Source organism: Mesocricetus auratus, unplaced genomic scaffold, assembly GCF_017639785.1.
Source record: "Mesocricetus auratus isolate SY011 unplaced genomic scaffold, BCM_Maur_2.0 Super-Scaffold_100051, whole genome shotgun sequence".
NCBI classification, from domain to species: Eukaryota; Metazoa; Chordata; class Mammalia; order Rodentia; family Cricetidae; genus Mesocricetus; species Mesocricetus auratus.
Window position 1 is genome coordinate 1,015,273 of NW_024429228.1, and position 22,766 is coordinate 1,038,038.

Genomic DNA, 22,766 nt, shown 5'->3' on the forward strand with positions numbered 1-22,766 from the left:
TTTGAAGGAAGGGACTGAAGTGATCTCATGTGACTCTGGTAGATCTCAAGAGGTACAACCTGGAGCGTGGGTTCTAGAAGAAAGAGTGGCTGAATGAATAAAGTCTTGCTAGGGTTGAGACAAAGGCATGTCACTCCTAACATGTGTACAGTCTAACCCTAGTACTCTGTCTGTGAATATGCTTTCTTTCATTGCCTGACATGATAAAATAGACAGCAGATGTTGTGGATTTGGGAAGATTACCCAGGACATCCAGGTAGGCCCACTGTAATCATAGAGGTGCTTCTAAGACAGGTGTGTGCTCAGAGGCTAGAGTGACACAGGAAGAGACACAGGAATGTAAGTGCCCTAGAAGCTCAAAATGGGAAGGAAATGCATTCTTAGGAACCTCCAGATGGAATGCTATCCTACTGACACCTTGATTTTAGTTCACTCCAGAACCAGAAGAGCATAAATATGTTTGTCTTAAATCTAACAGCATTTTCTGCATCAGTACTAAAGAATGAGTGCACAGTGTCAACCCAGAGACAATAAGGAGCAAACTTTCCTAATAAGGAATCAGAAACTGTAATTGAAACTGAGATCGTGACATCATAGATAGAAGCTGTCTTAGGAGGATAGAACCAAGGTCCTCACCCATAGCTATAACTGACAAAGGCATAGTGTGGGTGGGGATGTTATAACTGAGTCAAAGAATACAGTCTGGGCATACAAAGTTGCTAAAATAGAAGGATGATTGGAGAATAGGTAAATGAAGCTGAAGAAGGAGGAGTCATATCAGTTGGTAAGGAACATCATTGTAAGTGGACAGAAGACAGAGTAATGAGGATCGAAACCTAACTTGAAAATGTCTGTGTAGAAGAATCATCATTGATTCAGGGGATAAAGAACTGAGAAACTCCTAAAAGGCAAAGGTGACTCAGTAACCCATATCACCACAGAAACAATTTGGTGGTCAGCGACAAGGGCAGCTGTAAGGTCAGACAGTTTTCAAATGTCCACTGAATTGAATACATGGTAGGAACAGAAACCAAGTTCCAAAACATCCACGCTAATTGACAACCAAGACTGAAGAGACTTGCAAATGCAGCAAAACTCCATTCAGAGAGGCTGAGGACATGGAAGAAAAAGGACAATAATAGTTGTGCCTGGCCCAGAGAGAAGGCAAAAGATGTGGGAGGCAAAGTTCAAGTGGGTAAAGTGCCGTAAGAACCGGCCCAGGTACGTGGGCTCACACCTCTAATCACATTACTTCTACTAAGAAACGAGGAATACGCATTTGTTTCAAGGCAGCTTGGACTACACAGCAAGACTTTGCCTAAACAAACACGCCGCAAAAACTGGGTATCAGTGTGTTAACATGAAAAACAGGAGGGAGCAGATCCAAGTTCAGGTAGGTTTGTAAGATTGTTAATGTTATAAAGGTCAAGGCGTGGTTATTCATATAACAATAAAAGTCACAGGGTAAGTAAGAGGATCAGGGGTGGATAGGAAGACACTAAGGCAGGCGGCAAAGTCTTCAAAGACCAGATGGTCATAAGATAACAGTATTAACAAAGAACTCTCCAGCTTCAGGGAGGTTACATTTTAACCTATCATAAGCTGTCATAAACAATTGTTTTTAAAAGCAATCGTCTACTTGCATAGCTGGGCAAAAGTTAGGCATTCCATTATAATAGTTATGTGACTGTGACTTGCAGTTCAGTACTTAACTTCTTAGTTTGCAAATAATGCATGGAAGGTACTTACAAATGACTGGTTCCTGACACGGACAGTATCATCTGTTTAGAACAACAATGACTAATACCATGCATAATGTGGAAATCTTAGGGTCAAATCTGCCATAAATGATAATAGAGTGTGTAATCTCTGAGGCGTTCACTTCGTAGGAACTGCAGACAACTTGTGCTTTGCCTGCTTTAATTCCACATGTCCAGTTTCCCTAGATTTCAAGTTTATTCTACATCTGTGTCTCTGTAATGACTAAAATTAGGGGCCAGGTGTTAATGGCGCACGCCTTCAATCCCAGCACTCGGGAGGCAGAGGCAGGTGGATCTCTGTGAGTTCGAGACCAAGCCTGGTCTACCGAGCAAGTTCCAGGACAGGCTACAAAACAATACAGAGAAACCCTGTCTCCAAAAAAAAAAAAAAAAAAAAAGACTAAAATTAGGCTTGACATAAAGTGAAACCTAGTATAAAATTTTGAGTGAGTTATTTTCATTGTAACTATTCTCTCAAGACTTCTAAGTTCTTTTACTAAACATAAGTTAACTCTGGGGAGCAGAAAGAGTCCAGAAATGCTTAGAAAGAATAGCTTAGATAGTTGGTACTTGGTTGGCATCTAGAATGTGGATCTTGGCATGTTCCATCATTACAACTGTTAACTGTGGCCAATTCGCAGTGTGGATTATGCTGAATGACTTGCTTTCCTTATGAATCTATGATTTTGCTGTCCACTGGATAGAAGGTTCCTTAATGATCAGCCCCCAGTAAAAACCTCAGCACTTTTGCTGAAGCACTCCACTGACAGAAAGCATTGTGTATCTGCTGATAGAACTTGCAAGTTCTTGCGGGGAAATTGGCATTTTGAGTAGGTAACTCTGGGAACTTGTGTCTGATTTCTTCTGAAGCTGACTCCATGTGACTTTTGTAATTACTGATTTTGCTTTACATTCTTTTGCTATAATAAATCTTAGCTGCAGCTTTTCAGAAAGGTGGTGTCATGGCCAATGATGTTTATCTATATGGAATTATTGCTAATTGAGCACATTACCTTAGCTGTGAGTATGGTGACATCCTGAGTTCTGAGTCACCGTAGCAAGCCATTAGCCTCAGAGTTCTTTGAAGTTCCCAATACACATGTTTACTCTTACCTAGAAACTACTAATAAAGTATTGCAATAGTATAGAATTTTACCCTAACCCTTCAACTTATATCCCTATGTTTATAGGTTTTATATAGAGGTTAGGGTCCATTTTTCTACATCAGCTCTTTGGGACGAGAGAAAGACACCTGTAATGACTAATTTTGGTTGTCTAGTTGACAGATCCGAGAAAGAGGGAACCAAATTGTAGAACTGCCTCTGTCAGATTGGCCTATGGTCATGTCTGCAGGGCAATTTCTTGGTTACTAAGTGATATAGTGAGAGGCACCATCCCTAGGCAGGTGGGCCTGGGCTATATAAGAAAAGTATGTGAGCTAGGAGCAAGCCAGTAAGCAACTTTCCACCATGGCTTCTGATTCAAGCTCCTATCATGTCGTCCCTCAGTGATGAGCTATAGCCTGAAACAGGAACTAAATCCTTTCTTATGTTGCTCTTTATAAGTGTAACCAGAATAACACCTAAGAAGCATAGCTTCTTAGAATATTTTCCCTTCATCCTCACCTTACTAGGTATCTGGGGGCAAGAAAATGCTTAAGCATTAAATGAGTTTGCTTGGGAACCAATGATAACAATGTCTTGTACTTCCTTACTGCTATGCTTGTGAGATTATTATTACATTACATTCAAACTTTATATTTGTGAATATGTGTCTCTGTGTGTTATCTCTACCCTCTTTCTCTCTTTCTTAGTGTGGCCTGAATTCAATATTGATAGAACTAATTCTATATAGTAGTTAGGGTACATTTCTGAAATATGAAAAGATCTCAAGAAAGTATCATCTATAAACCACAATAAGTAAACTACAGGGAAAAAGAGGCAACTTTTTGGTAGAGTATGCTTAGCATGTATATTCCTGGCACCAAAACAGAGCAAACAGGACAACAACAAAAACCCAAACAATAAGACAGAACTATGTTGATATCAACATAACTACATAAATTAAAATTCAAGAATGACATCTTTCTCCAGTCATCCACCATGGTGGAGGGATGAAGGGCCTGAGCTAATGGATTTAGCTTGTTAAATAACTTCAATAAAAGACTCTTTGCTTTTACGTCGAAATGGGCCTCTTGGTGATTTTGGAGTGCAGAATTTGGGCACAACATTTGGGGGTCTCGCCCAGGATCCCCAAAATCTACCACGACACCCCCTTTCGAGGGTCACGTGGCATCACATCAGGTAACTTTCTGCTTTCTCCAGGGTACTTTCTGTCTCTGGCTGTTGAAACTTTGGTCTTTGTTTCTGGTTGTTTAAGCTCTGGTTTCTGTGAAGTCTGCACTCTGCTTGTGGTTCAGAGGACCCAATGGATTGGAACTGGGTTCCCCGAGGTCTCCTGGAGAGACTGAGCTATGTGTTAGTGGGCATGTTATCTGATTTGCTGCAATCCTCAGCCTGCTAGTGCTGTGCAGGCTTGGCGGGTCCTGAGCACTATGTTTTGTGTCAGTTTCTGTGATTTTGTGTTTCTGTTGGGTACGCTAGCAAGATCTGTAAGTAGGCCTACAAGGAATCAGGGGGTTCCCCCTCTTTAGGGCTGCCACCCTCTGCAGTCTATAGGACAGGAACCCAAGGAAGGGGACTTGGTCAAGGAACCCGAGTCACCCCATTTGGCCAGCCCTCTGACTGAAGGTTCTTGCAGGATTCTGTAGATTCTGAAGAGGGCCCTAATCTAGTCTGTGTGTAATGTGCTATGTGGTTGTTAAGTCTTTGTTTGTCCTGACTCTGGCACCCAGGAGTTCCGATGGAACAGCTGCCGCTCTGGACTCCAGCTAGGTGCTTTTCTGATAAGTTGGTCCTGTGGCTGTGGACCTTGGCCGAGCCTGGTTAGACACTAGCCCATCTTATCTCTCTGTCTCTGTCTCTGTCTCTCTCTCTCTTTCTGTCCTTACCCGCCCTTGCACATTTTGTGGGTCAGGGGTCTTCTTTTGCTGCCTGAGCACGTGGCCTGTAGGACAGGAGTCCCTCCCACCATGTGCTATGGGTTAGAGCATGCTGAGGCAGGGGCCCCTGTCCCCATGCATGCAATGAGGCAGCTGCTCTGAACTCCTACTGCTGCTGCAGCCCTCACAGCTGAGCCTGGCTGGTACAGGCTCTCTCCATCCTCACCTGCTTGCCTGTGAGGCGTACAGGATGTGAGTATGGGCTCTCTCTCTCTGTCTCTGTCTCTGTCTCTCTGTCTCTGTCTCTGTCTGTCTCTGTCTCTGTCTCTGTCTCTCTCTCTCTCTCTCTCTGCCCCACGCATATGGCGTGCTGGCCAAGGAGCCATCTGCCAGCTTTTCCCTCCGCCAGAGCTCCCTGCCCGAACACACAGGGCCAGGGTAGGTAAGCCATTTGGCCAGATCCGGTCTTTCCGCAGAAATAGAACAGCCTTAAAGTTATCATAACCACAGGAGGGAAGGGAAAATGCAAACTGTTTCATATCTACAAACACTAAATTTTAAAAATTGGTGACATAAGTTAAAATTTGATCATAGTAAGTTAGTTCTGTTGTTTAAAAAGTTCTGTTTATTTCTCAAGAGAAATTTATGTATGCTTGTTTTAAAAAAAGTTCTATCTGTGTTTTCTGGCATAATCTGAGTTTTGTTACAAACACAGAGCAAAAAGAGAAATGATGCAGGTCACCATTTTGCAGTCACATGGCAAGCTGGTCACATGGCTGCTGGTAGCCATTTTGCTGCAGTTAAAAAAATCTTAACCGGCCATCTTGAAGTTATGAGGTAGCATCCTATAAACTAGGTTTTTTTTTTTTTATTAAAATTTAAAATGCTAATGCCTCCATACACAGGAATGCTAAGCTTGTAATTTAACAGTCACCCAGATGATAATAGTTTTAAAGACCTAGAGTATATTTTAATTTTCAATATTACAAAAAAGACACTAAGGGATTTTAAATTTCTCTTTAAGAGCAGTTTTAAAAAATGTTTTAAACTTATAAGGTTATAAGATATTTATACGTTTAAAATGTTTTCATTGCTGATGTTTATACTTAAAGAGCTTCAATTTAAAATCATTGTTTTTAAAGCTAAACCTGACAGTGTAAAGTTCTGGTTTTATAAAAGCTGCTAACTTAATGTAAGATGTTAAAAAATGCTAGTTAATAGAGTTTATATTTTCAACAGTTAGGCTTAAGGCAGACAAACTTCTAATGCTTCAGAGACCTGCAGAATATGGCATTTAAAATGTTAATTTAAAAGTTTATAATATCAGAAGGACTGCCAGATCCTGACAGTGACCCAATGTCTCCAAAGAAAATTACGAGGCACCCTGGTTCCTGCACCTGGATTGTGTCGATGCTGACCAGTGAGCGAGATGCTCAAATGTGACACCTGATGCCTGCCAGGACCTGGCCCAGACTGTGGACAAAGCTGCTGGACACTGGAAAATTGATTGCACCCCCTTTGCCTAGACAAAACAAGGTCAGTCTTTTCCATGTCCCTCTCCCACAGAGAGAAAGAAAACTCTCACCTTACAGGCCTGGTGAAGATTGATGCTGTTCCTGATACTTGTGCCTCCAACACTAATAGAGGAGACCTGGGTATGGCTGCATATGGACTGATACCTGTCACTTTTTAATAGATTCGTAAACTGTAAAATTTATCCCTCTCAGATCTCTGAAAGTATTAATGGTTGCCAGCTTGACAACATCAGACAGCCAAATCCACAAGACTATAGCTTGATAGCTCATTTTATTTATGTAAAAATCAAGCCTTAATGTGGTTCCTCAATACGGATCAGAGGATGTAAAGATATAAGATATGCTGTTCAATCACAAGCTCAAGGTTTTTAGGTTTATTTTGATTGTCATCTAAGTATAAACTTAAAGGGCTTTTCATCAGGCAAAAGACACCTCTGTCAAATCCATACCTGGCTCCTTGGACAGAAGACAAATGTACACTTCTAGCCTAAATCTGTAGTTTTTGCAAGGATTCAAAATACAGTGTGGATTTCAGTACAGATTAATAATGTTAATGTGTCTATAACCTTTATGTCCTTTTGTATAATAAAACTAATATAGGCTTCAGAGGATCAAAAGTCATAAAGCTTAGATTCACTTCTCACAGGTCAAAAGGACTTCAGATAAGTAGAGCCTATGTTATCCCACCTGTCTGTTCCTGAGGATGGGGTTTTCTCCCCTGGTCTTGGGACTCCCACCCTGTCTGGTCACTAAAACTATGGGTCTAAAGAGTTCCAATTAAATATATAAGTTTTAACTTGTGTTCCCAGTTTTAAACATGTTTTAAACAGGTTTCCGCTCCTGGCAGACACATCTGAGCATCAGTTGCTGACAACAGCCTACTCCTAAAGACTGCGAGGTCTGGACTTGCTGTGGATATGAACCCATTCAGCTGATGTGGACACTCCCTGTCTCTTCAACAGAGTCTGCCAAACAGCTGCTCCTAATGGATACCCCATTGCCTGAATTCCCTTTTTGCTTTTGACTAGCATTTCAGCCTTCTTGGATCCCTAACTGTGTTCCAAAGTCAGCAGGAAGTAACATGGGAAATAATACATCACCCCTTTTCTTGGTTGAGATGCTAAGTCAAAAGGCAACTCCCTTACATAGGGGACAATATGATAACAGATACAAATGTCACTCCTCCAGAAAAATCTGTTAACTAATGGCAGGTCCTGTTAACACCGCTTTGAGTCCCCAACAGGCAGGACTCAGGATGGAGTCCTGTCAGGGGTACTTCGAGAAGGGGAGAATGTAGTGACCAGCCTCCCCGTTTAGTCATTACAGGCTACCATGTGCTTGCATGACCTTGCCCCTCCTGTCCTGGTCACTAGTAGGTCAGATACCCTCCTCGTGGCAAGGAACCAATCAGAAGTTAACTGGCGGGGCTGTGTTTTATGACTCTGGGTGTGCTTTATGGACAAGTACACTACAGTGACATGCAGAGCATAGCAGCCACCCGGGGAGGGCCTATGGGCCATAACAACCAGTTGACCAATCAACACAGGGCAGACAGTCCAAACCTGTAAACGCACCAATCCTGAGACTGTTTCATACCCCTAGACACTCCCCTTACACTGCCCTTTAAGATCCCCACCTCACAGGTTCTCCAGGTCTTTCTCCAGTCATCTGCCATGGTGGAGGGATAAAGGGCCCGAGCTAATGGATTTAGCTCATTAAATAACTTCAATAAAAGACTCTCTTGTGTCGAAAAAAAAAAAAGAATGAATCTAACTCTAATAAGTTTCTTTCTATGCAAGAGTATAAGGATGGAATCTTTAAAAAGAAGAACAAAATCTAAAACAAAAAGCTGTCATTTGGTCACTCAAGAATTATTTCTGTGATGACCTGTGACCTGTGGGCACACTCAGCACCCTCTGGAGACAGGAGGATCATGGGTTCAAGGTCATCCTCAAATACACAGGGAGTTAGCGGCCAAGACACTTGAGCTCTTGTCTCGAGATAAAACAGCCCGCATTAATGATGACGAGGGGAACAGGAAGAGTGGAGATGTGGAGCGAAAGGAACCATATAAAAGCAAATGCAAGCAGAGGAAGGTGTCGATGGCATACGATAATCAGTCAAGTCATGAAACTGCTTCCCTACCCAAATCTATCTTCACACTGAATGTAGAAAGACACACTTTACACAGCACTTTTCCGATCCTCCACACTCCACACCATGCCTAGTATAGAATGGGTGAATTATAAAGGGAGTGCTGCAATATTCAATTGGTTGAGCATACTCCCAGGTTCTGGTGCCTGGACAGTTCATGTAAATTTGCATGGACCCTTAGAAAAAAGGAAGTGTTCAAGGAAACAGAGATCATTAAAAAAAAATAACACAGCTATAAAATTCCTGTCATATCCCAAGTGAGTTTTTTTTTTTAAGAAACGTCCAAACAACTAGCATGTAGCCAGAAAACTAAATAGTTATATAATTCATTCAGGTTCTACATTTTCAGCTGTCCAGGACAGAATAGTGGCATATGCTAAATCATAGTAATAAATAAGTCATTGCTGCCTTTTATTATTACAAGTTTTTGGGACTTTGACCTGCCAGGTTGTAAGCAGCATTAAAAATGCCATGCAATGTATTCATCTCCCAGATCCAGATGACAAAGATCATGACAAGGGAAGATGCCTATGGAGGCCATAGAGCACGGAGACTGAACTCACGAGAATACGGAATGAGTAGGAGGGTGTACTTGCTAATTCACAAAGGGTGCCTATTTAGTTACAATTCGTATGTCAAATTATAAACAGCCTTCCTTTGGAAATAGGAGAACTCTCGTCTAGCTTCACCTCCCCTTTACTATAGGCTCCACAGAAATTCTAAACAGATGAGTTATCTCTTTTCTAGGGGACAGAAGGACGAGTTAAACTTGAAAGTATTGTAGTTAGAAATTCAAAACTCACCATTGTAAACACACTGACCACTGGTTTCTTTTCTTTCTTCTCCTTTTTACTGAAAATACTGCAGAATAATTACAGAAAACTTTAAAATTATACAAAACCTTCCCATTACTAAATCAATTTATAGTTTTTGTTAAATGACAAGACAAAATTCATGTCTATGTAAGTCAATAAAAACAGTAGTATGGCATTTATGAGGTTTAAATGTAAATATGTTTGCATATATCTTAGAAATCTACCAGTTTGGTTATTGATAAGAATTTGGATTTTATGTAAATATATTCTTTGTACCTTAATTATTTCTTAATTTTCCATGGTGTATAGACACACACATACACACACTTTTTACAATAAGAAAAACACACACTAAAAGGAATGTTTTGTTTTTATTCCAATTACAAAACTACTCATGCTTTTAGTATTGATTACCTTGATTGTTATCTGAGTAATTGTAGTGAAAAGCATCCTATCTATTGACTGAATATTATTCTTTCCTAATACAGCAGAGTGATGATCAGATGCTGAACACACTAGCCTAAGAAACAAAATAATTAAATCACCCTAGAAGGAAATCTAATTGTGAAAGCTTATCTGCAGCACTAAGTGAACCATTATAGAAAGAAATACAATCTAGAAAAGATGCTCTATAAACAGTCAAAAAGCTGTCCTTAGACATAATGGGTCAATTCTTATTTTGAACCCAGATTCAAATGACTCACTAACCCATCTGTACTACATGTAACTGCCACCTAGGATGTAAAAGCAAACTAACCATAACAAGTCTCACTGTTCCTGCATAGAAACACTGTTAGAACAGAAAGCCTTCCTTTTACATGCATTTTTAAATCCAAAAGGTGAATTTGATTTCTTTCTTCTTTTGACTAAATAGCATTTACAACAATCAACATTCAATACCTTTCACGGTCCCTCTGAACTTTATTTTCAGACGCTCACTGAATTTGGATATTGCTAATTTGTCAAGGCTGGTTGGGCATCAACCCTTAGCATCCCAGGCACACATGGCATGGCTGGCTTTTTTAATGTGGGTTTTGAGCCTACACTCAAGTCCCTATGCTTGTATGGCAAATGTTTTACAGACAAAACCATATTCCCAGTGTTTAAGAAAACCTTTCTAAAGAAAAAGGTCAGAGGTTACTTGCATTTGGCTTGATGTTTGATAGACTATTCACAAACATCTTCAGGTTTGTTCCACGCCATTCTTAGTACAGACCCATGCAGTATCCTGGAAGCCAGGATGACACTAGCCATAAGTGGCCGAGTTTTAGTTCTCAACTTTTAATGCACCCATTCTCTAAAACAGATGCTATTTGGAGATGCTATACTAATATCCCAGGCACTAAGTAAACACTCCCCACACAGTCTGTAAACAATTCTGAGGAAGGCAAACTTTATCTTTCTTTCGGGGATGAGAAAACTGCAGAAGACTGAAGTTCCACAGTGGGAACAAACCCCAAGATTTAGACTTCCAGTTACAGGATGAGCTCCATGCTGTAAGACACTTCTCAGACTTTTAAGATATGGTGTGGCTTGAAAATGACATTTGCTCCAATTCTCAGCCCTACTAGATTACTCTCTCCCCCCACCAACACAAACAGTCTTCACAGAAGTATCAAACATCATTTTAGAGCACTTGTATAGCATGCTCTGGCCCTTGGTTTTGGACAACAATACCATGAAAAAAATTTTTTTGTGAAAAACATGTACAAATGCATATGATCCAGGAAGTACTATTATTAGTTTACCATTTTCCACCAAACAAAACTAAATGATCTTTATGTCCTTGTGTTATAAAATGTAATTATTGAGAACAGATTAAAACCAGTGGTAATGAGCAGTTCTGTAAGAACTGTTAAGCAAACAGAAAATTCTGTCTAAAGAAGCACTGTAAGAAATGATAGCACCAGCACCAAAATGAAGATCTGGGTAGGACTGGGCACTACCGTTTCCTTCCACAGGGCCTCATACTTACTCAAATGTCTAAGTGTCCATGTATGGACACAGTTCTTTAAACGATTCTCTGTGGAGCCCTGGCTGCCCTGGAACTAGCTCTGTAGACCAAGCTGGTCTCAAACTCAGTTCTGGGATTAAAGGCGTGCACCACCATACCTGGCAAATTATTTTTTAAGGCAAAAATTAGGGCTAACTTACTTCTACTATGTGTCTTCCTTGTTTATATTATAAAGGTTTTATTATTGAAATACGAAATAAAGAGAAAAATGTAAAGGTTAGTATATAATTCTCCTAGATTCATAAAGTACTAATATTTGACAATATTTATCCATATAAAGAGTATGTGTTATCAATTGTTACCATTCTGCAAAACTATTAAGCTACAAATATTGTAATATTCATATATAACATTATCATACTGAAGAAACTTAACCTCAGTGTTAAGATTATTTAAAATGCAACCCACCAAGTACTCAAGTGATCTCTCTGTCTTCTTTACTGAACCCTGATTTAGTCAGAGCTCACACGACACATCTGCTGGTCATGTTTCTTTAGTATTTCTTAACCTAGAATCCCCCTTTTGTTGGGAGAGAAGTGTCCTGTGGCTCTCCGCACTTCAGACTGAGCTCAGAGGGAGTTGTGTGGTGAGCAACGGTATTTAGAAATCAGGTATATCACTAGGAGTGCTCACCTGTACTCTCCCTTCTGGTGGACTGAAAATAAATTATAAAGTTGAAAATCAGCACACTTCGATATGCTTGGTGGCTTCATCAGGTAAGAAAGTTATTGGTCTCAGATGTTATCTGACATTCTAACTTGTGGGTTAATAGAAGCTTGAGTTCTGTTTGGTTAATTCATAGTCATAGGAATGTTAGGAAGGCTAATAATAAGGGTAGTACGGGGACTGGAGATGCCTATGATATTTTGTAAGTAGGTTCTAGACCTGAAACATTCCTACCTCTCCCTGTCCTTGAAGTTCTAATCAGTTAATCAGCCTTTGTAGAATTTTGAATGCAAGATGTGACTTCTTTCTTTCTTTAGTAATACAACCATTTTATATAGAAACAGCTATTGAGACTTAAATAAAATGTAATTTTTGCCTCTCTTCCTACTTTCTGCCACAAACAGGCATCTACGGAGTTGCTTTATCAGAAGCAAGACAATGGACTACCGAAGAGAGCCCACGGAGCAAAAGGCTCAGGTGCACGGACAATCAACAGTGATCGTAAAGCCCAGGTTGTAAAACTAAAAGGATGTGAGCAATGGCGTCTGGAGGCTGAACAGGAGCCTCGATCTGGCACACACATCTGGAGGGCTGCTCCAAGCATGGGAGTTCCTTCCAGTGGCTAGTTTATGTTTCTGAAGGCTGAAATAACCACCACCCATCATTTAGTGCAGTGCTGGAGACTACAAACTACAAAACTGTCAACTGTGAAAGTGAAACAATCCGGCTACCTCTTTCTGCCCATCTTGGAGAATTTCTTGTCTGCTCTTTCGTTAAGGTCCTCTTCAAGCTCCATCACGACCTGGGGAGAAAGCACAGTTCATCAGCCAAATAATACACAGCCACAGGGCCCAGAGTCCAGGCTGAGCTCATTGCCCCGCAGAGCCCAGCGGTGAGCAGTCCCGCCCTGATGCTCCCAGGGCTGGGCCTGGAGGTAACTCACCCCGGGGATCCCGGGAGCTCCCGGGTCACCCACGTGGACCAGGTGTTGGGCTCTGGATCCTGCCGCCCCGCCCTGCCGGGTCCCCTCGGCCGCTGTGCGCTCCTCCACCGGGCCGCGGCTCGGGGCTGGGCAGCGGGATCCACCGCGCGGGCTGGAGCCCAAAACACCGGCTCGGGGGCTCCCGGAGCGACTTGGGGCTCAGGCATCCTGAGCAGCGGACCCCACCTGGGAAAAGCCCACTCCACGTGTCTCTACCTCCGCTTTCCTTCGCAAAGTCCGCCAAGACGTGGGGAAGAGGCGACTCCCGAGTTTAGTGGAGCCCGGGAAGATGGGAGCAAAGGCTCCTGGAACCGCTGCTTGACTGCGCCCGGGCTTTCTGAGGACAGGGTTCTACACTGGTGTGCTCAATCTACGCCAGGCACAGTCCCGCCCAGTCAGCCAGATTGACCAGGAGGTTAACCAGCTTCAGGCCCGGCTTGACTCATGATTATTACAGGAGCAATTGCGAAACAGGTTGTATTTCTAGACGAAATGTGCAGTCTTGTTTCCTTTCGCAAAGGTCGAGTTGATGAACTCACATTCCCCCAATCATCAGACACACACTTGTAAGAGTAGCTTGTCTACACAGCCACACAAAGCGTCCATATATAGAGCTGGTGTATGTAGATCTGCAATTGGTCTTCTGCTCGAGGCAAACTTAAGGGACACATTCCATGCACACCTTCTAACAGCCAATTAAATAATGCGGACCCTACCCAGTCAGTAAATCTCCCTTCCTTGAAGGGAAAGAACCCCTGGTCAGGAAGGAGCTTTTCTTTAGTATATTTCACAGTTTCTCGGGTATATCGGCTTATCTCTTTTATTAAAAAAAATCAGAACAAAACAAAAAAATAGAAATAAAGAAGATTATTTCCAGTAGATAAATGGATCACTTTGGTGTAGAAGCAATATTTAAAAATATGTAGTATTTTTAACTTTCAGCTATCAAACCTATGTCCATGTTCCTCCCGAGGCATTTGAAATTCTTACAGTTCAAGTTGTATTATTAAACATTAACTTTAACACATTGCTTTAGTTGCTATTTCTTCTGTGTTTACGACATTTTATATTCTTCCTGAGATTTTACTCCAAACCCACCAGAAGTAAATGCAGTCTTCCAGTTCAAATTCACAAAACCGGTTTAAATCCTCTGGAGTGTTTTATTCTCTTGTAAAACATTAGGAAAGTGGTTGTTTTTTAACCTCTGATTTGCATTATTTGGCTTAAACCAGTTGCCTCTGGACTTGCTGCAAGTATTAAGAAAAGGAAAATCCTGCCTTTGTTTCTGCGGAATGTGAAAGTGTAACCTCTTCCCTCATGTATTTCAGAGTCATTTTTCCCCTTTACCCAAAAATATCCTTGCTTTGACTCTTTTGGAAGGGTACATGCAACTGATTAAAAAAAACTAATATTGTTATAGACTTTCTAATAGGTCACTAGTTTTTTGTTCATTTTGGTTTTGGTTTGTTTGTTTTTGTCAGGGAAAGATTGTTTTCCAATTTTCTAATTGGCCTTGCCCATGTACAGCACCTGTAGTCTACCTGGGGCAACTACATGTCCTCACTTTCATCCTAAGCATCTCTAGTCTTGTTTATGCTTCTGATGTTTCTTTACTCGTCAAGCTCTAGAGGTTGCATCTCTCCTAGATTTGGTCCTTGTAGGAACAATTGTGACTAACATTTCTTAAGCATTAATCATACATATATGACAAAATGGGCTAAGCACTTAAAAAGGATTTTTAAATTAAATTAAACCATTTAATCCTCATAAGAACTGATGAAGTTGTTATTATTATTGTTCTTCTTAGTTCCCAGTGGGGAAAACAGGTCTATGTTATTTGCCAAAAACCACATAGCTGATAAGCAAAAGATCCAGGACTTGCAAAGTATCATGAAAACTATCCCCCCCTTTTTTTCTTTCCCTCCTTATTTTTTGGGTTGTGCATGGGCAGTGTCTCATTATATATTTCCAGACTGGCCTTGAACTTTCAATATCCCAGCTTTAGACTCTGGAAAGCTTGGATTACAGGCTTGTACCACCACACCTTCACCCTTAACCACGCTACACTCTGGACCATGACTACAGTACATTACTACTCTGCCTTACTGAGTCTCAGGAAACTTTTCACCTTACGAATCAACTTTGGAAATGCTACAGTGGCCCAACCATATTCCACCTCAGAATGTACTGGGCTTAAGGACGTTAGCATAGTATTATTCTCTCTATGCTTCTACCTCATCTCTTTAGACCATCTCCCCAGCACGTTTATGCTTGTTTCATTTCGAGTCACTGTGCCTCTCAGGCGACCTGCTACTTTCTGTCTTTTCCTACATGTAAATCTCTCTGTGTTGAAGGCTTGGACATAATGCAGTAGGGTTTAGAGGTTGGGCTTTGGGGAAGTGGTTGGATCATGGAGCTCTGACCTAAAGAATGGATTGATTCACTGAATGATTCCTACTCTGATAAAATATCAGGATTTAACTGAATCTTAGAAGGTGGGACTTGGTTCCAGAGAGGTCTTTGGTTGTCTGTCCTCAGAAATTATGTTTTCCTACTTCTCCCTTCACTGCCCCTCCTCCCGTTTCCTAAGTGCCGTGATGTGAACAGCTGTGCTATACCACATAATCCCAGCCATGATGCTCTACTTCAGCCTGGCCTGTGGACTGACACTTCTGACATCATGAATCAAAATAAACCTTTTCTCCTGTGAATATTTATCTGACATATTTCATCACTGTGATGTAAAACTAACATGTGTTCTCCTAAAATTTCTAATTATTCAAGTTCTTCTTATAACCTCTTGTAAATTGTGCCTCCTAGATATCTATAAGAATTAATTTCCTCTTCTTCTACTAGCTTTTCTATTTATCTACTTTGAGTCTAAATTTAATATAATCTGAAAGAGAACCAAATTCACCTTGATGAACTTAGTTGACTTCAGACAGAAAGACTATTACAGAAGCCCAGTGCAAAAAATGATTCACTTGTGCTAACAATAAAGGATCCACAATATTACAGTGTCCACCCATTTATGTGTAACTGATTTTTATGTGTGAAAGACGTATGACTATCTAAGTGACAAGGACATTGAATGACTGTATCCAAATTCACATTACCACCAGATTGCTATTTAAAACCCTGCATTAGAAAACTCCAAACTCTTGGCTGTGCAAACTTTCTCAGTGGGCAAAGGCACTGCCCATCCAGGCTGAGCACATGAGTGGAATTCCCAGAACACACATGATAGAAGAAGACAGCAACTGCTGCATGTTGTCCTCTGACCTGTGTATACATGCTCACAAACCAACAAATCAATGGAATTTTTAGTTAAAAATCCAAACTTGTAAATTCAGTAATTTCCAAAGAGGTTGTCCTGCTATCATTTAGCCTATGATATAACAGTCACAGCTCAGGTAAAATGGTTTTCAAAATAAAAGAAGTCGATTTAAAATTAAATGATTATTGTACTCTAGGTAGAGATGATTTCCACCCTTCACCTACTCCTAATTAGTTTTACTTTTAATTTGATAAATACCAGTACTTTACCTGAGGATAGATTTTTTTGTTTTGTTTTGTTATTTGTGGTTCACATAAAGATTACATATCTTCTTAGCTGGGTGGTGGTGCCGAACACCTTTAATCCCGGCAGAGGCAGATGGATCTCTTTGAGTTTTGAGACCAGCCTGGTCTACAGAGCTAGTTTCAGGACAGCCAAGACTACACAGTGAAACCCTGCATCAAAAAAAAAATGTTTTTCAAAGTCAGCCTGGGATGCATAGCAGGGCCATGTTTCAAAAGTCATGATAATTAATATGAATAGTTTTCTTTTTTTTTTTTTTGGTTTTTCAAGGCAGGGTTTCTCTGTATTGTTTTGTGCTCACTTCAGCAGCACATATACTAAAATTGGAATGAATAGTTTTCTTACCCCCTTAGCCATTTTTTTCTCAAGATGACTCCTAAAGGGACTTTCCTTAGATATTCAATTACCATTCAGTTGTAGCAATCCTAGTATATGTCTATTTCATTCTTATCTTAGTTTATAGCCAAACCTTTTACCCTGACATCAGCAGTAAGAAATTCCTGATGTAAATATAATATTATCTTTAAAGTTTTTTTATTCTTGGCAGCATTCATAAAAGCATCATTTCCTGTTTAGTTTTTTCAATTGCTTTATGATTCATAGACTTTGAACTTGCCTAATCTCAACTGAACTTTCTCTTGAGAACAAGGTTTAATCAGTTCACTTATACATTTCCAGTTTTTACATTATTTCAGATGATACAACTATTTAAAATATCCTTCCTTAAGTAAAAATTATTGTTCTAGTATATGTATTAATTTTTGGTTACATCTCATTTGCAATTGAAATGTGCTAGTAAATACTTTTCTGAAAGAGTTTGTTTGAGGACGTCACTCATTCATTCAACAATGTTAACAACTGAGTACCTCCTAGATTTTATATGCTGTCCTAGAGTGCACAGTGTATATAATGACAAGCAAATGAAAACATCTGCTTGGGTAGAATTTATTTTTGCACCTAGGCAGTGAGAATAAAGGTCAAAAAGTGATTCAATGTGTTCAAAGGTGGAGAGTGCTCTGGGACAAATGGAAAGGGGTAGGGGAAGGTAGAGTAGGGTAGGGAAGGGTAGGGTAGGAAAGGGTAGGTAGGGAAAGATCCAAAGTTAAATAGCACAGTCACGGAAGACCTCACTGAAGATATAGCATTTAACCAAGATAGGCAAGAGCTGAGGATAGTTGAGTGGTGCAGTTAACAGTTTAGAAATCTTCAAAAATGAAGATTTTAACCTTGTTTAAACATGGTTTCTGCTATAAAATGTTTCTCACCTACCAGTGCCTCTAGATGTTTGGGCTTGGAAAGAACATAGAGGTCAACTCCTGCAGTCCTGCATTCCAGTCTATGAAATGCTAAAGAGCAATCAGGTAGGAAGGCGTCCATGGTAACAACATAGGTTTTCTGACCTGGAGCTTGCAGTTCTAATGGTCAGATGTCAACCTGGCAAGCGTAGGGTATGTGTTGGAGGGCCTGGGCAGTACCATTCTTCATCTGTTTCCTTTTCACATCAAGTTTCTCTCATCTTGACTTCACTTGCGCCATTGACCAGCTAAGCCTCCCCATTTTCCTTGCCACTCCTCCGGGTCCCCTAGGAAGGCTGTCAGTTTGAGGAAGCTATAAAGCAGACAACCTATTTACCCTTCTAGTGGCCCTGTCACCCCCATGTTCCTAGGCATCCAAGCCTGGACAATCATGGTCAGAAGTTTATTTTAATGTACAATATTTGAAAAAGAGTGAAAGAAATGTTGCTCATTACAAGTTTCACTTTTGGTCTAGTGATAAATGATCCTAAAATATACAAAATAATATTAACATAGAAATTGAGGAATGATGCTAACTATAGTATTCTAAAATCAATTATAAAACTTATAAATAACCCTGGGACTTTCTGTGAGGCCATGGATAAATTCTGATTCTTATCCTTCCACGAGGGGAATTCTGTAATTCTGCCAAGTATTTGGGTGTAAAGTCTCTATTGTTTGACATATGACTGTTGTTATTATGATAGATGATGGTGTCATGTGCTTATAGGTGCTTGCTAAAAGGGAAGCATAGTCCAGGACAGAATCAGGAGACCTCTTTGGGTAGGTTCAGTGTGAATGCCATCATGCTAACTAAGCAGCAATTTCTACCATATAACTTTGTGTAGGAGAGGTGTGCATATGCATACATGTGGGATTCTGTGCAAGTGGCAGTGTGTGTGCATATGTGTGGAATCCAGAGGTCAGGGGATACATGTATGTTCATAAATGTAGGATCTAGAGGCCAGTGTTGAGTGTTTACCTAAATTGTTCTCCGCCTTGTTTCCCGAGACTGAGTCACAGAAACTGAAGCTTGCTGGTTCAGCTTGACCAACTGGCCATCAACCCCAAGAGGTCCTCATCTTCACTTCCCCTGTCCAGGCATGATAGGTGTTTACTCTGCACTTAGCTCCTTTACATGAATGTGGGGGATCAAACCCAAGTCCTGTGCACATGACACCATCCATCTATCTGGTGTCAGGATCCTTGACTTCTCTTCCTTCCTTCATCTGTACATCCAATTAGAATCCATTACCTTTTAAAATATTGGCAGTAATTGTCCTAATCATTATAACTACCATGCTCTTTTGGGCTTAAGAGTATCATTGCCAGAGATGGTGACATATGCCTATAACTCCGGCATGTAGGAGGTAGAGGCAGGAGGATCTGGAGTTCCAGCGCAGCCTGAACTACATAATGAAATCCAGTCCTAAAACAGAAAAAACGCAATACTACCTTCTCTATGTCTCTTTAGTCTTCTAATTCTTTCTGTACAGGATAGTGGAAGTTATTTATAGTGCACATACAATACCATGCCATGCTCCTTGAGCAGTGGGTCCTTTTTGGCAGGTTAAATTCCAAAGCCCTATATGATCCGCCTTCTCCAGAGTTCTCTAGCCTCAGTCCATTTCTCCCCTTCTTCTTTCAAGATCCAGCCAAACCACTGGAGTTTTGCTGTGTACTCTGTTATTGCTGTTTTCTCTCTGTGTGACCCTGGCTGTCCTGGAAGTCTCTCTGTAGATCATGCTGGCCTGAACTCAGAGACTTACAGAGCCGGTGAAAATATATGTATATTGTCACATTTGTATATGGTGGAAAATCGAATGTCCTGTCTAGTTGCATAGTGGGCAATCACTTGCTGCCATGGGCACAAAGGCACTGAGGGAAAGAGCACATCTTACAAACATGAGTCTCCAGGACATACTAAATACACAGAAAAACAACTAAGCTTTTGAAGCCAATCAGTCCAGAATCTGTTTCACTTAGATCTCCCTTAGATTTTTTTCACTATTTTAACATATACTGATCCTGTCTGTTCTGTTTGCTCCTGGCAATCATATGTTGTAAAACTTTCTGGAGTGATTTCCATTCTGAGCCATTATCTATAGGTTTAAAAATAAACTCTCTGAGGACAGTCTCTTTCCTGGTTTATCTGGCAAACTTTACCTTAGTTCTTTGGAACAGAGAACGGCTTCTTTCAATGGAATCAATGCCCAGTAAATTTCATATATTTATGCTTTACCTTTTATTTTGGCCATTTTAAGGTTTATATTTCAGGTTGGGTTAGAGCAACATTATTATTTTAAACACTTCATGCCTCAGATATAAAAACTGTTTCCCTAGTAAAGCCAACATCTACAAAAAGGAAATTACCAATGTAGAAATGTTCCTTCTTTTCCATGATCCTGTGAAAATTTCAGTACTATATGTTTATTTCTGAGTTCATGATAAAATTCAATATCTTTTTTGTCAGTTTATTCCTAGTTTTCTTAGTTTATGGCATTTTGAAGTTCATGAATAAGCTTATATCACAAAATATCAGGGTAAAGGATATTAAAGGTATTTGTTGAGTAAGAGGAGTGTTCATCTACCATAAAACACCCTAAGCCGGCCAATTCTTTCATTCTCTCATTAGAATGAAAAATCACCAGAAACAATATAGACTATAAGACACATGCATTCCCACATACAGAAAACTCACAAAAAATAAAATCAGAAAACACAATATATAACCTAACCCTGATCCTAACCCTAGCCCTAACCTTAACCTCTAACCCTAACCCTAACCCTAACTCTAACCCTAAGCCTAACCTTATCTGTCCCACTGTAACTCTAACACTGTAACTCGATAGAGAAAGAAGCCTAGTACCCTGTTGAGTTTTACAATCCTCAAAAAGTCTATGCGCACAGTACAGGCCCTCATAAACACTGGCCGAATTAAGCCGTGCAGTATGTCTAGTTGATGGGAAGGTAGCAGAGGCCTAGGAATTAAGTAGGTAAAAATGAAGCTTTTCCAGAACAATCTACATTATTGGACTCCTTGTCTGTTATCTCAGTCCCTTCTTGTTCAAAACTAAGCCTTACTTGGACTACTAGAAGGACAAATCTGACCATGGAATATTTTAGTGGCACCCATGAAACTAAGTGGTACTCTGAACTCGTTTGTATGATACACCCTGGCTCCAGATTTTGGTTTCCACTTCCTGCTTCTGGGGTAGGGTACCTGAGAGCCAGGTAAAGGAAATAGAAAATAACATGTGGGCCAACCTATACATAAACCTGATCACATCCTTTTGCAAATCCTTCCTTGCTTAGTATGCTGTCCCAGAGACCTTAAAGGAAGGACAGAGTGGCCACCATGTGGTTTATGGCATCTTGCTACATCTCCTAAATGTCCCTCCCTTGCCTTAAAATCTTAAAGTTTTAAAATAACCAACAAAATTGCAATTTACCTTACCCAGGAGACAAAGCAGCAAGCGCCTCAGTGTTACCTATCCAACTGCAGCTCCAACATGCTGTCTGCTTCTTTGCTAATGTTGGTTGTGCTCTTTGCTTTTGGTGGTGTTTTTCTTATGTCCGCAAGTGGCCATTCTACACAAGAAATCCTTCTTCCTTCTTTTTAGCCTCCTATGGTACCTATCTAAAACCAATAATGCCCCCTTTCCATTGAAATGTACCATGTATGTGAAGAAATGATGCACGCACTTTTTTAAAAACAGGGTGTCAGCTAAAGAGGACCTTGAGTTTCTGATCCTCCTGGCTCTGCCTTCTGAGTCAATGCTGGGAGCATGCTCCTACGCCTGATTTATGAATACTGAACCCATTACCTTATGCATGCTAGGCAGGCATGCACCCTACCAAACTGACCACATGCTTGCCCTGTCAGTGTTTTTAAATTATTGATGTTACTGTCTACCAAAACTTCAGTGGATGAAAGTGTTTTATTCATTTTTGCAACCACAAAATAACATATGTGTAGTAAGTGATGAGTACATGAAATAAAAAAGGTAAAAGAAAATCAAGGTTCATTTCACTGATTTAAGAAAAATAACTGGACACCTTTTATATGTCAAGTATACTTAGTACATTTGTGAACAAGGCAGGAATTATTCTCTGAAGGAGTTGATATATTAGTGAGTAAAGATAAGTGGTAAATAAATACATGTGAAAATATGTTGGGATGGAGATAAGTGCCATGGAGACAAAGCAATAAAAGAAATGACAGCCTTGCTGTTTTTATCTCCCCTCTCCCAATATCTTCCTCTTTTCATATCCTCATCCAAACAACTTGTAGCCTGCTATTCCCTCTATATTGCCCCCTGTAATGGACTCTTATTTCTTTCCTGACTTCTGCAGTTGCTTAGGATACAGAATCACTTTAGAAGATTTGGATGTAGGAGCTGCAGATAAAAGAGACTGTGCAGTGCTCTTTCTGGTTTCAGGTTACCTCCCTCAATATAATCTTTTCTAGTTCATCTGCTTATATTAGAATGTCCTTTCCTATACCTATACATGTAGGGTATTGCCTATATTTTCCCCTGGTAGTTTTATTTTTCACATTTAGGTCTTAGATCCATTTGAAGTTACTTTTTGCACAATGTGATAGATATCTTGGCTGGCAATATTTCCCCAAAAAAACATAGGCTACCAAAAAAAAAAAACCCTAAAACTAGGCACGAGAAAGCCTCTTTTTGAGATGTTGCTCAGGGTTGTCTTAAAAGATTCCCCAAACATTATAGACCATTGCTGTTCAGTTAGTTGCTTCTCAAGATTGAAAATAAGTCTCTATTGCTGGAGACATCATGTTCTTTGGACATAGGACCCTGTGGATCTGAGCTGGATCTGACCTGATAGCCTCCTTCCTGAGAACTAGCTTTCTTTCATAGTGCCAGACAGTACCATGCAATCTTCCAACGGAGGCAACAACCAATAGTCCTCTAGTAGCTATGATGATATGAACTACA

General features: G+C 40.3%; 1 protein-coding gene across 6 annotated transcripts in view; it reads right to left on the reverse strand.

The window, feature by feature from the left end:
* Abcb1 (ATP binding cassette subfamily B member 1) overlaps window positions 1-22,766 on the reverse strand; it is a 145,258-nt gene that overhangs the window by 67,091 nt on the left and 55,401 nt on the right. For 3 of the 6 annotated variants that reach the window (XM_040735824.1, XM_040735825.1, XM_040735821.1), the window contains exons 2-3: window positions 12,677-12,747; window positions 9,254-9,311 (exon numbers count right to left, since the gene is read on the reverse strand). In XM_040735824.1, the coding sequence (XP_040591758.1) occupies window positions 9,254-9,311; window positions 12,677-12,741 (123 nt within the window). In that variant the 5' untranslated portion in view covers window positions 12,742-12,747. Of the gene's footprint in view, window positions 1-9,253; window positions 9,312-12,676; window positions 12,748-13,113; window positions 13,309-22,766 lie in introns of those variants that run through there. The other 3 variants (XM_040735823.1, XM_040735822.1, XM_040735827.1) reach the window with 3 other exon arrangements.